This window comes from Taudactylus pleione, unplaced genomic scaffold (assembly GCF_031769625.1).
Source record: "Taudactylus pleione unplaced genomic scaffold, aTauple2 ptg000093l, whole genome shotgun sequence".
Taxonomy (NCBI): Eukaryota; Metazoa; Chordata; class Amphibia; order Anura; family Myobatrachidae; genus Taudactylus; species Taudactylus pleione.
In genome coordinates, this window is record NW_028284495.1 from 22,889,490 (window position 1) to 22,907,626 (window position 18,137).

The following is an 18,137-nucleotide window of genomic DNA, read 5'->3' on the forward strand; positions in this document are numbered from 1 at the left end:
AGAGAATACTTCACAAGAGTGAATATAGAGGGTTCACCACAAGATGCAAACCATTGGTGAGCCACAAAAACAGGAAGACCAGATTAGAGTTTGCCAAACATCTAAAAAAGCCATTACAGTTCTGGAACAACATCCTATTGACAGATGAGACAAAGATCAACTTGTACCAGAGTGACGGGAAGAGAAGGAAAGGAACTGCTCATGATCCAAAACATACCACCTCATCAGTGAAGAATGGTGGTGGTAGTGTCATGGCGTGGGCATGTATGGCTGCCAATGGACCTGGTTCCCTTGTATTTATTGATGATGTGACTGCTGACAAAAGCAGCAGAATGAATTCTGAAGTGTTTCGGGCAATGTTATATGCTCATGTTCAGTCAAATGCTTCAGAACTCATTGGACGGCGCTTCACAGTGCAGATGGACAATGAACCAAAGCATACTGCAAAAGCAACCAAAGAGTTTTTTAAGGCTAAAAAGTGGAATGTTATGCAATGGCCAAGTCAATCCCCTGACCTGAATCCGATTGAGCATGCATCGCACTTGATGAAGACAAAACTGAAGGGAAAATGCCCCAAGAACAAGCAGGAACTGAAGACATTTGCAGTAGAGGCCTGGCAGAGCATCACCAGGGATGAAACCCAGCATCTGGTGATGTCTATGCGTTCCAGACTTCAGGCTGTAATTGCCTGCAAAGGATTTGCAACAAAGTATTAAAAAGTGAAAGTTAGATTTAGGATTGTTTAGTTTGTCCCATTACTTTTGGCCCCTTCAAAAGTGGGAGGCACATATAGAAACCGTTGTAATTCCTACACCGTTCACCTGATTTGGATGTAATTACCCTCAAATGAAATCTGAAAGTCTACAGTTAAATCACATCTTGTTTGTTTCATTTCAAAGCCATTGTGGTGGTGAATAGAGGCCAAAATATGAAAATTCTGTCAATGTCCCAATATTTATGGACCTGACTGTGTGTGTGTGTGTATATATATATATATATATATATATATATATATTTGGCACATATATATGTGTATTTCAAGTAGCACTTGCGCTTTGTATTTATATGTGGTCACTCTGATTCTGAAGCACTTTTAGGCGCTCCGATCCAGTTTGTTTTCTATATGAAATATTATGTATACAAATTTCCCTTAAGCACTCATGTTCAAATGTGCTTGTTTGGGAAATATATCTATCGCTGGCTGTTTCATGTAACGTACCTCCCTTGTGTGCTTCGGGTTTTTGGTCAGTACTTTAAAGTTGTGGATGCTGTCATCAAAGCATTTTACGGAGAAAGACAAATTATCTGATGATTTCACCTGTAAAGGGACAACATATCACTGCCTGTGTACAGGTATTACACTAACACTGAGTGTGTATGCTCTGATCTGGTTACCCACATCTATAGCATGGAATAGCCATGGAGTGTTGTATTATCTGTGTAATCGTTTTAATAAAGTGTTTGCCATGAAAGCCATCACTTGATGTAATGTAGCGTTTTTTAAAGCCTAGCACTTTCCAGTAAAGTAAAGCCACATTCACATATCTTTGCTGTGTAACATTTAAATAAAACAGTTAGAATATATAATTTGGAAACAAAAGAGGCAAGAATTAGACTATTACAGGGCACTCCTCTAGATTGGTATATTTTTAGTTTACCTATACAACATAAAGGCATACATACATACGAGTGAGAATCCACAACTCTCCACATAACATTCAGCTTAATAAAATACATACATCAGAAGTCACAACCAATAAAAAAAACCTTTGAATTTAATTTATTCTGGCATGTTGGACTCCGTACCTACCGTGCAGATGGCTTGTGTAAGGTGTTTGCAACCTTGCCGATAGATGTGGTTTAGTGCATCTGATCTAAAGAATAAAAAGTTTAACTCATTAAAGGTCCACAACTGTTTCCGGAAATAATGCAAAGGAAAATACTGTAATCTTATTATAAAATTAATGATAAAAACAATATTTTGAATTGCAAAGCAGTAGTAAATATAGGAACAGGGATTACTAACCCCCTCCCCAGCAAAAAAAAAAAAAAAAAAAATGACTTATTCCATAAAGTACTCACTGTTTCTGATACCAAGAAATAACACCGTGCTCCAACACCACCCAAAAAAGTTTCCAGCCAAAAAAACGTGAGCTCTATGAGATATAAAAGGCACAGCATATTCATACAGTATGTGGCATGACTACATGTAACATTCCAGTAAACATTATTTACATAAAGAGTGCATAGTGATTACATCATTTCTAAGCGATGTTTAGTTCAAGAATCTGTTTGTATCCATAAAACCGTCCCCTCTATCCCAAACCCTCCCTTAGTGGTGCCTAACCCTAACCTCCCCTCGATGGTGCCTAACCCCCCTTCCCGCACCCTAAACCCCCAGTGGTGCCTAACCATAATCCCCCCCTCTCCGCAGCCTAACCCTAACCATCCCCGGGGGGTGCCTAACCCTAATTTCCCCCCGAGGGACTCTAAACCTAACCTTCCCATCCCTGGCTAACGCGTTGATACTTACTCGGATCCTTCGTTCGTGATTCCGACAGTCGTGATGCTGACACCGGTATCCCGATTCCTTTCGGGATATCGGCATTTTACCAGGTGGTGGGATTCCAGTTTCGGTATTTCCACTGCCAGCTTCCCGTCCGCATGCATATAAACTACATCCCACTGGAGACACAGATATTATGCAGAACTGCTGGAACCTTGCAGGGAATTGACTCTGCAGCTTTTTATTAGAATGCCTCAGCGATTTGTAATAACATCCCAATTGTATCCTACAGATATTGTGGAATTCTGACCTAGGAATACCTTGCTCACTGAATTAGAAAGCTTTGATGCTAGTCACTTAAAATGTATTTATATTTTCTTTACAGTCAATTCATCTACTGACTAATATTATGTATGTGAGCTTTCACACTCTTTCTAGTATATGATAATTTAGACATTGATCTTATTGTGAGGGAGGTGATATTCTCCAACAAACAGCAGACTGTCAGTCAGGTGACTGAAAAACAACAGTCACATTTAGCCAAAGTGATTTACAACAGAACAATATTGTATTGCTTTACAGCATAGGAAATGTAACTAGAATGTCAATATATCTCAAGTTTTGTCAAGGTACAGTATGTAAACTCACACATATATTTGTAAATGTGATCAGTAGCTCTTTTAAGTAAGGAAAGCTGTGGTTTAGATTTATTGTCCCTTTAACATATGCCACCGGTTCTCCTCGCATGTTTACCAAAACAGCTTGATGTTAATGACAGCTTCCAGAGGTTCTTACACCAGGGCAAAAAGCAACTACAGAAACGAAGTGGCAGAGTTACAGTTAAAAGCATTGGGTCACCCTACGAGGGTTACGTCTGTTCCCACACTGAATGACCAGAAAATATGGGAGTCCCCCACTCCCAAACAAACTGACTGACCCAAAGCCATACGGACAAGTATTGGTATGTGTTGTCACAGGGCTCAACAAATCCCAGGGGCCAGGTCACCATGGCTACCAGATTTTGCTATGAGGAAGCTGATCCTCATCAGCTTCGGCGGAGATTCGTACCTTTAGTATTGTGGTGTTCATATCTTGCAGGAGTGCATGTGTTGAGAGTCGCCTGCGGCGACTGCTGTACCTGTGTCCGTCCCGGCCTGCGCTGACGACTCTTCTCCATCCTGGCCTGCTCTTATCCCTGCTGTCTGTCCCAGTCTACGCTGATCCTCCTGTACTTCCTGGCTGTCTACTGTCTGCTATCTCCGGCTGCATAGAGCGCTCCGATAATAGGGTCTATGCGTGGCCAGGGATTGTGGAGAGACTTCAGGAGGGATAGTGGTGTGACCTCGAGGGAGGGGGGTTTTGTTGTACTTTCTGGCACCATTGTTTATGTGAAATGTGGTCCGTTATTACTGGAAGGTGGGGGGTGGTGCAGGGGAGCTGTTCATTTTACTGTATCCATTCAACTGTAACCATTTTGTGAACTAGTATAGTGTGTATAACAGTTGCATAACACACAGAGCTGTGTTCCTCACTCACTCCTGTAATTTTTTTTTTTTCTTCCGGGAAACGGTGGTCTGGCTCCTACACTTTCATCCTGGCTCCTAGATTTTAGAAAAATGTGTCAAGCCCTGTGTTGTGACACATACCAATACTTCGCAAGTGCCAGCTGACGGGCCTCTTCGGAAATCCCACGGCCCACCAGCCAATCAGAGGCCGCTTTACATATATCGGCCGCTCATTGTCTGGTTAAACGTGGGTCCCAGCCAATGCGCGGCCCCTATATATTTAAAGCGGCCTCTGATTGGTTGGCTGGCCGTGGGAGTGTCCAAAGTGGCCCGTCAGCTAGCATTCGCGAAGTATTGGTATGTGTGACAACACATACCAATACTTATCTGTATGGCTTCAGGTCAGTTGATTTGTTTTGTTGCCAAGTCCGGGGATGCTACAGAGAGCAACGCAAGGATGGAGGTGAGTATCACATCTTTATTCCAGGTACACCCATTGGATTCTACAGGAGAAGTGGACAGATCAGCTGGCAGTAGGTAAGTATGCGTGAGTGAGGTAGGTGAATGTAATAAAGTTGTACTGTGTACGGTGTGTGTGTACTGTCTTTTTTTAACTATTTATTTTACAGTGGGGGAACGGGTGCCGGCCACCTGCTGGCACTTGTAGTTCCACAAGTGCCAAAGGGCAGGCATGCTGGCACCTGTAGTTCCACTGTAAAATACAATAGTTTGGAACTATATACCACATTATTACCCCCGTACCCACAGCCCAGGGGTGCGGGGAAGAGCCCCGGGCTTCAGCCTAAGCCTGGGGTTTCGGGAGAGGGGGGCCCCTTCTTGGGAGGTCCCCACCTCCTCTGAGATCCATAGCTTGGGCTGATAATGCTTTGGCTATGGAGACCCGGTGATAGGGTCTCCGGGCTGTGGCATTACACCCAGGTCGGTTTGGGTCCGGTGCTGGTTTTAAATATGGGGGACCACTATGCATTTTTTCCCCCCTATATTTAAAACCAGGACTGGCCCTGCAGCCAGGTGCTGGTTCCTAAACTACGGGGGAACCCTACATGTTTTTTCCCCCATAATTTTAGGAACCGGGACTGGTTATGCTTTTGTGGGGGGACCCCACGTCAATTAAATTATTTTTAAAAATGTAACCCTTAACGTGAAAGAAGAGAAAAAAAAAAAACAAGCAGCCTGCACATATTTCACAGACATGTGCAGGCTGCTTGTTCGGGAGAGAATGTCGGGCAGGGAACTCGGGGCTTCAACATGGACAGTATCATTCAAATACACTATCAAACAACTCGATCCTGTCAAAACCGGGAGCTTGGTAAATTTCCAATTTTTTAAGTGACAAAAAGTCCATTTTGATTGATCCTATCTGTGCTTAAAAACTGAAAAACTGGGACCAACACGAATCTTAGTAAATTCCGAAAAGAACAAACTAACACACTAACGAGACTTACCTTGCATAATGGACCTTCAAATCTCTGTAGATTTTTCAGTATATACTGTAAAGAAATAACAATTCATTATTGGGTGCCAGCCACAAAGATTAACAGGGGTATTCAATATGTGAGCGAAAACACAGTTTTTGCGTTAATATCGCACTTATGACGCCATTATCGCAGGTTTTAGTTTTACACCGTATTCAATTTCAAACTTATTGCAGTTTTGAAAAGTCTTTGATAAAAAACGGGGATAACTTTTCACCATTGAATAAAATCCAACTTCGCCGGCTCCCGTTTTCGTTAATTTCATATTGAATACGGGGATAAGCGGGCGCGCACCTGATACTTTAACGCAGGTAAAAGCTCCGATATGAAACGTAAACTTCGACAGCGAAGTTTACGTTTCATATTGAATACCCCTCTAAATTTGTTAGATGCACATCTCCATATTCTCACCTTTCCAGCTTTGGATTGAAGAACTTGCTTTATTTCTATATGCTGGGCAAGATCAACCGGAGTCTGGTCTGTAACATCATAAATTAAAAACATTAATAAATCGTTCTTTTCTCAATAAATAAAATTTACAACTAGGAAAAGAAACAGAAGTGTTAATTATTTAATACTGCATGATTTCATACATGCAAAGTGCACTGCCTGTTTAAGGGAACACACTGAATCACATAATATAATAAGATTAAATCCCTGAAATACTGTACGTTTCTGATAATGGTACCACTTCCTGGGGAGAGTTTAATACTCAAAACGTGTTAACGTATTAGTAGCTCTGGACAATCGTAGACTTCTTCTTACCTTTACGTTCTACCAGTTAAATTTCCATCGCTCCAGCACTTTGTAGGGGGTTGGATATGAGTTTCCTGCAGTCGGGATGCCGCTGGTCAGAATATAGACAGCGAGATCACGACAGTGAAAATCTCAAAAGCGGTAGGCAAGTATACTACCACTCACCCTAACCCCTACCCTAACTCTCCCTCCCCGGTGCCTAAACCTAACCTTCCCCTCCCCCTTTAGAGCCTAACCCTAATCCTCCCCTTAATGCCTAACCCTAAATACATACCTTCGAGATGCCGGCGGACAGGATACTGGAGCTGGGATCTCAGCGTCGGTACATCCCCTTTGTAGAAGAGGGGAAGATCCGTAGCACCCCACTTTTTTAGAACACCCGTATAAGCAACTATACAGTACAAACCCATCTTTATTGTTTTAGGTTTTATTACTATTGTGTTGTTGAATCTTTATAAGGGTGATTTTAGATCTTGTATTCCTCCTTCTAAACCAATGCGCTTACTATGCTGTTTTAGGGAAGGGGCTAAAAGTTTGGAAGTTACAGGAATAAAGACATCACATGAGCTTTTCTAAGCTTATTGACAGTAAGTGCATCATCATTAGGGGTTGATCCCCATTAGAATGTACCACACCTTGGTAAGTTGGTCAAAAGGAAATAGAAGAAATTATTAACTTTTCACAAAACGTTATATAATGGGTTTCCCATTTCTATTTTCATATATTGGGGAACATACTTTGGATCCCTTATTTGGTCAATACAGGAACATCTAAAAAGGACGTGTTATTATTTTTTATCTTTCAGTGTGTTGTGTGTAGTTTTTCCTGTGTAATCAGATCACATTATTACTTTGGCTTAGCGCAAAGTGGAACTTCCAAAGTTGTCTTTCTACTGTTTATTCAATGGTCCATTTGGGAGACCAGAGAGCTACACAGGCTCTCTCACCACAATAGGGGTGCTAGTCTTGTCACATTAATAGTATGCAGCACATTTGTGAATTACATTTCTATGAAAGTGAATGGCAGACAGAAAACTGCAAGTGAGTCAAAGTCACTTTACCTCTGACTCACAGATGCCGAACTGTGGTCTGAAACAAAAATGCTTAGAGCACGACACAGTTGGCAGAAATTGGACGATGTTGCTCCTGAACTAAAAAAAATGCATACACAGTATTTGCCCTTATCGTTCTTGCAATGCACACGCCCCGTGTGTGTGCTTGGTTTGCTACTAGTCATCATTTTCATCAACAAGCACTTGCACCTAACCTGTACTAGGAGCAAAAGATACGCCTCAAAACAGGTGCATTTACACTTACATCCAACTCTGCACACTTAGCAATCAACCGTTCGATACGTCTGGGCTGACATCACAACTGATGTCAGTGGGTTGCCCATACACGCAGGCAGATGTAATGATGTAGTTGCAGGATATATCGGCATCGGCTGTGTTGCAGGGCCAACCTGAAATGTTTCAGCTGATTGAGCCGTATGTGACTGCTGCGATATGATAAATCCTATGTATAACAAGTATTTGCGTTTTTAATATTACACGCAATGTATATGCTATAGGGATGGCATAGGTGTATAAAGTTGATCATACCATCATGTATTCAATAGTTAACAGTCATAGATCTATAACTATATTGTGTATTGCTTTTATTGTCACTGTTTGCCACAGATCAACAATGCGGCTGAACAAACATACACATTACTCCAAGCCCACTGATAAAAGTAATTTGACATTCATAGATTAGTGATTAAAGGTTACCAATTCCCATAATTGTGTAGAATGTGGAATATTTCCTTATAGTATGATAATCGGAGTAACTGCTCGGCATTACAGTCCGCAGTACACAGACACATAGGGCTGATGCAGCACAACAGCTCTCTCTCCTATAGTCCAATCAATGAGGGCTGAAGCTATTGTTGGGTATAAATATCCATTCTGATGCCGCTATCAGCTTTCGTGGCAGTCTTGGGTGTAATAGTCGCTCTGATGTGACATACAATAATCCTACCGACAACAAACACACACCTATGGTCCCCAACTCTCCCTTACCTTATGTACATGTCACATAACGCTTTGGTAAGGGATCAAACGAGAGTTTGCAAAGTTTGGCATGGATGAACATGACTGGCCTGCAGAGAGCTCTGACCTCAGCATCAACAAACATCTTTGGGATGTGAGCCAGGTCCTATCACCCAACATCATTGCCAGGCCTCACTACTGCTCTTGTGGCTGAATGGATGCCAATGCCCACAGCCATGTTCCAAAATGTAGTGCAATTCTGTACGAGGAGAAGGGAGAGTGTTATAACAGCTAAAGAGGGGACCTGTATTTTTAAATAAGGTGTTAAACAAGCACATATGGGTTTGATGGTCATGTGTCCACATACTTTTGGCCATGTTATATAGAATTGGCTAGAATCTTAGGAGTCTCTGGACGGGGGCCTCTTCTGGACAAGGGTGGGTCCATTACTGGGCTCAGGAGGCTTGAGCCCTAACCAAATTTAGGTATGGGGCAGAGCAATGCAGTGTTCAACCCCTGCTTTCATCAACACCGTTTTCATTCCATTTATTTCATTGTCATTGAAATGTAGACCTACTGTTATTGTTCTTTATCTTTGCATCTGCTCCACTTTTGAGAAGCTTTAAGGCACATTGTTTCATCCCACGATACGCGGCACAATGTAGGGGAGTGTTACCCATCTGGTCAGTGCAGTTGATGTCGGGGGGTTTAGCTCTGTTAAGCTAGATGAAAATAACAAATTTCAGGTAATGTGGTATTAAAATAGAAATATTTTATATCATTATACATGCATAAAAATAACCAGAAATGGCTAACTCTAAAAATATTATCAACAGACTAGTATAAGAAAATTACCATGAAAATGCTATTTTATACTCATTTATCACAAGTTTGGGTAAATATACTAAAACTGCTAAAAAATAAAACTGGAGGTGTTGCCCATAGCAACCAGACTGACTATGATTTTCTCTCATGTACTAGACCAGTGTTTCTCAAACTCATTCCTCAGGGAGCACACACAGTATATGCTTTTACATTTTTGCTAGTTGTTGCACAGGTGTATTCATTGCTGGCTGACATATTTTAAAAGATCCACAGGTGGAGCTAATTATTTCACGTGTGATTCTGTGAGGAGACCTGGAAAACATGCACTGTTAGTGCTCCCTGGGCGAAATTCAATTCAGCGCGATGCTGAATAGCCCCGGGAGGAAGTTATTCAATTCAGTGCGCTATTAAATTGGAGAATGTCGGTTCTCGCTAATTAACCTTGGTGTTTAGTCACGAGGAGTGGCATTTTCCGACTAAAGTGCCGGCCACACGGCTGTTGCGCCGCGCTAAGCCGGCAAACAGCTGCGCGCCCAGCACTTTTGTCGAATTTCTCCTCGCATCCCCAGGAGGGTGCGAGAAAAAATCCTTTAGCCCGCCCAAACAGCGTGGTGAATTGAATAGCTTCGGGAGCTCCCTCCTGGGGCTATTCAACATCGCTTTGAATTGAATTCCCCCTCATGAGGAATGGAAAACGCTGGACTAGACAAATAACTAGAATCTTTTTGGTTGCTAAGGGCAACACCTTCATTTTTCCTTTTCAGAACATTTCGTAACTCTACTTATTTACCATTAAAGCAACTTGTTGACATGAGATAATGTGTTTATTTGTAACCAGTTCCACAAAGCATTTTTAATTAAATAAGTATCAGCACATTTTAAGCAAGAATGGTTCTTGTGGATCTATATGTTACATAATATAATTATATACAGGTATTTTGCTTGAAAAACAAAGATAGTATACATATAGTACTGTGCAAACGTTTTAGGCAGGTGTGGAAAAAATGCTGAACAGTAAGAATTCTTTAAAAAATAGATGTGTTAATAGTTTATATTTATCAATTAAAATGCAAAGTGAATGAATAGAAATCTAAATCATCCTTCAAAACAGCATCAATTCTTCTAGGTACACTTGCACACAGAACTAACCACAGATTTTCAGAATCCTCCTGTCTCTACATGTAATCCCAGACATACTTGATGATGTTGATATCAGGGCTCTGTGGGGGCCATATCATCACTTCCAGGACTCCTTGTTCTTCTTTACGCTGAAGATAGTTCCTAATGACATTAACTGTATGTTTGGCGTCGTTTTCCCACTGCAGAATAAATTTGGAGCCAATCAGACGCCTCCCTGATGTTATTGCAGGATGGTTAAGTTACCCGCCTGTATTTCTCAGCATTGAGGACACCAATAATCATGACCAAATCCCCAACTCCATTTGCTGAAATGAAGCCCCAAACTTGCAAGGAACCTCCACCATGCTTTACTGTTGGCTGCAGACACTCATTGTACCGGTCTCCAGCCCTGCGCCTGGGCACTCCTCTTTGTGAACAAGCCTCCGGGCGAAACACGCGTCATCAAGGGCCCTGCCAGCTGACCGCAATCACCATTGCGCGACACACCGCAGACGCTACACACTCTGTAGTTGGACCTTTATTTTTCTGTAAAGTGTGGATACGGAACACATTTAACAGTTGACATGACTGTCAACTGCAGCACAGCGCAGACCATTTTCTGTTTGCAGACATCATATGATGATACAGGTACTTTATATCCTCTCTGCTGACAGTTTGACTGATCTGTGGCGCATTTGAGCCCTGCAATGCCTCTTGGTAACAGAGATCATCTAACACCCGACAAATCCTTAAAAACTACCATACTGTTGTTTCTATAGACACTGGTCTCTACACTCTCTCATCACCCGGCTTGCACTAATTCTGAGTGAAAGCAGAAGTGGAGAGAAGCTTCATGTACCTTACTTTACTTCTTTCAGTCTGCCATCTAATACCTAGTGTCATGTGACCCTCAAATGTAAATTGGTGATTTAATGCTGTTATTTAAAGTACCTAACAACACTAAAGGCCCCCATACATCAGCAATCTGAAAACCACAATTGAACAATTTGAAGATTTATTGCCCGATTTTAGGATTTCCCAATCTAGCAATATGCGCCCATACATTACAGATCTTTTTCAGTGATGTGCAGATCGATTGCAGCAAACACAGATCTGGCAATCTTGAAAGGCCCATCATTTTACTAGTAACGGTCTGCAAATCTGCTGATCATGTCCATACACTAGCAATTTACAGCCCCAATCGATTTGTGAAATCCAACATGTTGGACAATCTGATTTAACAATTCCAATCACTTTTTGGTTGCAATCTGCGATCTGTGAAGCCCATACATAGCAGATTTTTCTACACAATCGATAGCAAATTGCCGAATTGCTGATGAATGGGGGCCTTTACACAGTGGATAACTGGTGATTTAATCATGTGATGCAATCAATATTGTTAACTGGTTTATTACAAAGGCCTGAGTTTTTCAGGAATACCTTTATATGATCATTTGCAAAAGGTTGTCAATGTGATATGAACGAGAACACAGGATAACTCTCTTTTTCTTTTGCAAATGAGAGATAGACTCATAATTGCAGTGGTGTTCTGTTTTACCTGTGATTAATGACCAATTCCTACCTGTGTCTGCTGGCAATTCTTCTGTCTCCCTGTATGTGAATTATTGCCCATTAATATTATCGCTCTCCTTATCCTGCTACAAGATTTAATTTGGACTTTTTCAGACAGGATTGGATTTTAGACAATTGTATGTTTATTCTTTATTGTTTATTGGCATTTTTAGTGCTTTTTGAGCACCATTATTTTATAGAGTAATAATTAAAATTGATGTTTTATTATTAATCATTTCTTACACAATTTACATTTTTTAAATATTTAAGAGTGCTCCAACAAATAGTCTATTTGGCCTGTGCAGGAAACTCTTTTTCTCATTTGGGCACTTATCATGCAATACCATCAGGGAGGCATCTGATTGGCTCCAAATGTATTCTGCAGCAGGACAACGACCACAAACATACACCCAATGTCATTAAGAACTATCTTCAGCGTAAAGAAGAACAAGGAGTCCTGGAAATGAGGATATGGCCCCCCACAGAGCCCTGATCTCAACATCATCAAGTCTGTCTGGATTTACATGAAGAGACAGAAGGATTTCAGCAAGCCTACATCCACAGAAGATCTGTGGCTAGTTCTCCAAGATGTTTGGAACAACCTCCCTGCCCAGTTCCTTCAAAAACTATGTGCAAGTGTACCTAGAAGAATTTATGCTGTTTTGAAGGCAAAGGGTGGTCACACCATATATGGATTTGATTTAGATTTCTCTTCAGTTGATTCACTTTATTTTTATCAATTAACAAAATGCAAACTATTAACACTTCTATTTTTTTTAAAGCATTCTTACTTTGCAGCATTTTTCCACACCTGTATAAAACTTTTGCACAGTACTGTATATTAGACAGATAGAATGTTCTGGTGTAAATCTTACCAGTTCGGATAATGTTGCAAAATTTCCTTCTCTTGCAGCACACAACAGTATCTCTTCCAGTTTTCTTTCCTGTGTCCGTTGTGCAGCTGATTACACAATTTATAATGTTCCATGAGAATTATAGTACCATACAGTTATTATACTTTAAAAAAAAAAAAAAGTCCCTACTGGGTCTATTTTTATATACACTAATATGTATGATCAATCTATACTAATATTATAAGAACCTTGTGTGTGTTTTGCAAGTTGGCGCAAAAACTGAACAGATTTTCATTTTGTAGTGGAAACTCCTAGAAATAACCTGCACTTTAATCTCGATCAGGTACTTTGGGCTTGCGAGCGGGTCCGAATCGGGCCCAGAGTACATATCAGTCTGTGTACAGGACAGACAGCGACATTAGTGTGAGTGGTGGGTAAAGGCGATGCTACTATCAGTCTGTATAGCATTGCTGGTCATGTGGAACACTCCCGCTACAGGGCCCCTACGCTAAGCAACACAAATAGAACACCTAAAATGAAAATAAAATGTGGCAGAAGTGATTTTATCATGGGCGAAGCCGCGGGCTACAGCCAGTGTATATAATTTTATTGATTACATGCGAATTTAGAGTACAAACCAACTGATCGATAACAACTTTCACACTTCTCAAACAAATGTTTTCTCTTTTTTTACATTGTTATTTTGAATGTACATTACAAAATGTTTATACACTTTATATTAGTGCCTGGGCAGGCGCATTCAAAGTAATAAGAATTTGGGAGATAGAACAAGTGACATCTTGTGGCTAAGATTAAACTGTACACTGTACACAATTAAAAAATCTACAGGGTTTGCTCTCATACTGCTATATATTGTAATTGCAAAGAAATTCAATCATACAATTTATATTTCTAACGGCATCATTTGGAGGGCACTGAGGAGACCATGGGGCAGAGGAGTGAGTCTGGTTGGCTGCCTGAGTCAGGTGTATGTTGTATGACTGCCTAGAGAAGCCTTTTCCTATTATGTAGCTTTAACCACTTAACTGGCTAAATATTTTTTCCAAAAACCGCTCAGAAATGATCAGATATTGTTATGAAAACTTACTACTTTATTCACTTCTTTTTTTTGGATACACAACATTTTTTTTTTAAATATCGACCGGAAATATATCGGAATACTGATCATCGGGACATTGCGACTTTACATGTCCCCAGCGGCTGCCACTCTCTACAGCTGCCAGGTGGGGGGTACTTCCTGGCAGCACAGCAGACACTGGGGGAGGATGCAGGAATGCTAAACGACCGAGAGGTTCCTCTGCCGCTGGTGGCTACTGAATGATTCTCTTTAATGAGTAATATTGACATTATGAACGTCTGCAAAACACATGGAACCAAGCTGGACTAGTGCTAAACCGCACACGGGAATTGTGGGATTGAAGCAAGTGGCGGAGAACATGTAAGCAGCCATGGTTCAGCCCCTGCACTGTGCCATCCTGCTGCGCTGGGCCCTGGTGGGTAAGTCTCATCCCTTTGGGACTTCCACCCTAGTGTGGCTTTTCACTTGACAAGCGCCCAAGAAAAGACACAGCAGCCATTTCCTGGAGGTTTCTGTGGACTCCTCCATGTCTCTGGCCTGTATTGTACCTACTCCACGTACTGTACCACTTGGATTGTGCAACTGGGGATTGGTATTATATGCCGACATTCATAATGTCGAAGTGAGAATGTTGACATAAGAATTTCGACATGATCATAATGTCAACATTCATCAGGTATACACTGATCAAATGTCAACATTATAGAATGTCAACAGACTGGGTGCCGGTGGTGCGGTGCTGACTCGCCTGTATCCAGCTCTGGATGTGCAGGGTTGTCCTCTGGTCTGGCAGTGTCAGCTGATGGAGAGTTCAGTCTGAGTCATCTGATCCAGCGGTTTCAGCGTATTGCGACTAAGACGCATTTTCGGGGAAAAAAAAAGATGCAAAAAAAAGACACTTGCGCAAGCAGAGTCACATGGGACCTGGCGCTCTGAGAGTGGCTGTTTGGCGTGACTGCAGGAGGACACATCTATAGGTTAAATTAATTTCTATTGGATTCTGTTCTTGTTTATGGTTCCTTCTGCTGTTATCCCTACGAAGGTTGACCATAATTTTTCCCACTCCATCTCAGCCTGTACTCCTGGAGCTTATTTAGACAAGTCTGAAATTTCAGGCAGCCCCTAGGTATAGAGGGGGAGGAGACTGAGATTTCTGCAGTAAATTTAAAGCGCTCAGGCTCCCTGCATTGCTCTCTATAGCCATGTTTTTCCCAGTGTCCCCCAATGGATGAGAAAAGAATTTAACTTAAGTACAATTTCCCATTTTACAATATATAGTACATTCAAAAGATAAAACCTGCAGAGGATATTGATTCCTTAGAAAATAATTTTCTTTGTTGGACTTAAGTGGCACAGAGCATTAAATCTAATCTACAAGGACTACTAATTTGCTATCAGTTCCTCTGTGTAAAAGCTCCCAAACACTAGCGATTGACTGGGGCAATTCGCCGATCCCCAGACATCAGGGTCGGCACATAGGTGAAATCCAACATGTTGAATATCATAGATTTGCCGATCACGATCAAAACATGATCCCATTTAACGCCTGAGATGGAGCAAATCAGCGACTTTTAACTTGAAGAATTTCACAGATCCCCCAATGAATCAACGACCATCAATGGCCGCCAGATGGCATTTCCAACCAGCAGTTCGGCAATTCCGATCCAGTTGGGGGGATCTGGCAATCTGTCTGTTGATGTATGGGCCACATAATAAAGTGACATTTACCTTCTAACATGGTTTTAATCTCCATGTCTTGTGCCACATCACCAGCTGTTTGCCCTTCCCCATTTAGAAAGGTGGTATCTGCATTGGACTCCAATAACAACATCACCAGCTCCTAATCAAGAAAAATAAATTAAGCTATGCTTTGACTAATGGTCTGAAAAATGTGTACACCAATTGCAATTTAATTTTATTTAAACATATTATTATAAGACTGTAAGGTCTCCAACTCAAGTGCTTTTATACAAGACAAGTGTATTATCTATTATGGGATGTAACAATGTTCCAAAAAAACTGAGATAAATTTCTATGCACACATTGGATTAACATTGATGATGCTGTAATAAATGTTTACCAAGTCAGGGCCGACTTCAGCATGAGCCGTGCCCTGTGCAGCCAGGGAACCGGATGCCCCAGACCTCGCGCGCGGCTGAAAAGGGGGCATGGCCTAATTACCATTGATCATGCCCCTAAATGAAGCTATTTGGGGTGGAACAACGTGGCAGTGCCCGAAAAGCGTGACTGTCCCGCTGAAATCGGGAGTGGCTGGGAGAGGTGCACCCTGAATGGGGTGGCGCCCCTGTTCGACCGCACTGGTCGAACATGCCTCGAGCCGGCCCTGTATCAAGTTCTATAGGCTTTTGAATTTACTTTTGTTTTTCCTAAAGAAAAAAAAGTTAATCTGAAGTTGAATTTTTTTTTTTTTTGTAAAGTCTGGTGCGCACCGCATTTTTAGCTTTACAGTACCCATTTATAGATATATTGGCCTACAACATTGATACAGATGGTTTTGGTACTAATTTTATCCCTGTCTCCTCAGATGTACAGCAACTGGAATAAGAAAGCTTGCTTTTCACCTTACGTCCAGTAAAGGCAGCTCGGTGTAAAGGAGTGTCCCCCATGTCATTTAGAACATTAATATCTGCTCCAGCCTGTCAAAATAAAAGAATAGGTAAGTTACAAGTCTAGGATATCAATTTCTGTATAACAAGTAGTTGACACTAATTGAGTAACTTCAAGAACATATACATTTGATCACATCTTCACTTTACACTAGACTAGACTGTTCCAAACCGCCAGATGAAAACTGTATAAAGGAACATTTTGTATTATCAATGAGGATACAAAGGTTTTCATGCCACAAAAGGCATTTACAAAAAAATATGTAAAAGTGAACTATTTATCTATATAATAAGTGAGCAAGTGTATATAGAACAAATGAATCGGCATTCCTGTTAATATGTATTCATCCATCTGAGTGTATTTGCTACATAAAATACAGTCCCAAGTGAAAAACTCCTATAGATAGGTAGGTAATCCACAGCACTTTAGACATTTTGAAGATAATTTATAGCTTTATTTTCGACGTTTGGATGAATACAGATTAACAAGAGTGCCGAATCATTTGTGTGTAGATTAGATAGATGAGTAGATTGGATAGGATATATCCTATCCATATCCAAAATGCTTGGGATCAGGGTTATTTTGGATATCAGAATAGTCTGTATTTTGGAGTATTTGCATACCATAAAGGGAGAGGGACTCAAATCTAAAAAACACAGAATGCATTTATGTTTTATATACGCCTTATACAAACAGTCTGCATGTAATCTTATACAATATTTTCAATAATTTTGTGGCTCAAGCAAGGTTTATGCACACATGAAATTCATGTCAAATTATATTTCCTATACACAGAGCCGGAAGGTAATTTTATACAATAATTATAATAATTTTGTGCCATAAACAAAGTTTGTGTACATTGAACCATTAAAAATCAAGGTTTCATTATCTCAGTCATGCTAAAAAAATTCAGTATTTCAGAATATTTGGATATGGGAGGCTCAACCTGTAGATAGATATGGTACTGTGCTAAGATTTAGGCAGGTTTGGAAAAGAGGAAAGGTAGCGCTAATAGGCAACATAGAAAATACATTAACTGAAATAGACCAGAGGTTTTTAAACTCCTCAGGGCCCCACACAGGTCACGTTTTCCAGGACACCCAAGCAGGTGCACCGGTGTATTCATTACTCACTAACACATTTTAAAAGATCCACAGGTGGTGCTAATTATTTAACTTGTGATTCTGTGAGGAGACCTGGAAAACATGCACTGTTTGGGGTCCTGAGGACAGAGTTTGAGAACCTGTGAAATAGACAATAAATAAGAACATCAAATGGTTATAACGAAATACCAAGCTATAAAGCTGCCATATAGTTAGTATAATTATGAGATTTTGCAAAATGGTTAGAATATAGACAACTGGAGTATAAAAAGTTCCTCTTGGAATTGTTAGTCCAAAATTAAAATGTTGAAGATTTCCTGTAATAAAGGTACCTCACCTTCTCGTATCGAGGAGGTCTAATACCAAGTCCCAGTCACGGCACAAGTCTTGTTCTCCCGGATAGTAGGTCAGAGAGAGTTATATCCCCATAAACTACATATAAAAGCAGGGCTGTGTGCGGCTCTCTGTGATCCGGCCACGGTATTGACAGTGCGGCAGATGTAATCCTGTTTCAACAATGTGCTAACTGCTTAGTTCGACAGGTCACGTTGGTTATTACGGGCACGCTGGAGATTAAAAGCCGCTGGCAGTTAGTTACCAGACACAGCCTGACAGCAGTGGATGGAGACCTCGATTTCTCTCAGT

The 18,137-nt window shown here is 40.9% G+C and overlaps 1 protein-coding gene across 4 annotated transcripts in view; it reads right to left on the minus strand.

Moving 5' to 3' along the window:
- OSBPL1A (oxysterol binding protein like 1A) overlaps positions 1-18,137 on the minus strand; it is a 200,249-nt gene that overhangs the window by 159,817 nt on the left and 22,295 nt on the right. For 3 of the 4 annotated variants that reach the window (XM_088469600.1, XM_088469603.1, XM_088469601.1), the window contains 9 exons: positions 16,344-16,418; positions 15,490-15,601; positions 12,684-12,769; positions 8,870-9,014; positions 5,919-5,986; positions 5,478-5,522; positions 2,083-2,156; positions 1,811-1,874; positions 1,220-1,318 (listed from right to left, as the gene is read on the minus strand). In XM_088469600.1, coding sequence (XP_088325726.1) covers positions 1,220-1,318; positions 1,811-1,874; positions 2,083-2,156; positions 5,478-5,522; positions 5,919-5,986; positions 8,870-9,014; positions 12,684-12,769; positions 15,490-15,601; positions 16,344-16,418 — 768 coding nt within the window. The remainder of the gene's footprint in view (positions 1-1,219; positions 1,319-1,810; positions 1,875-2,082; positions 2,157-5,477; positions 5,523-5,918; positions 5,987-8,869; positions 9,015-12,683; positions 12,770-15,489; positions 15,602-16,343; positions 16,419-18,137) is intronic. The other variant, XM_088469602.1, reaches the window with a different exon arrangement.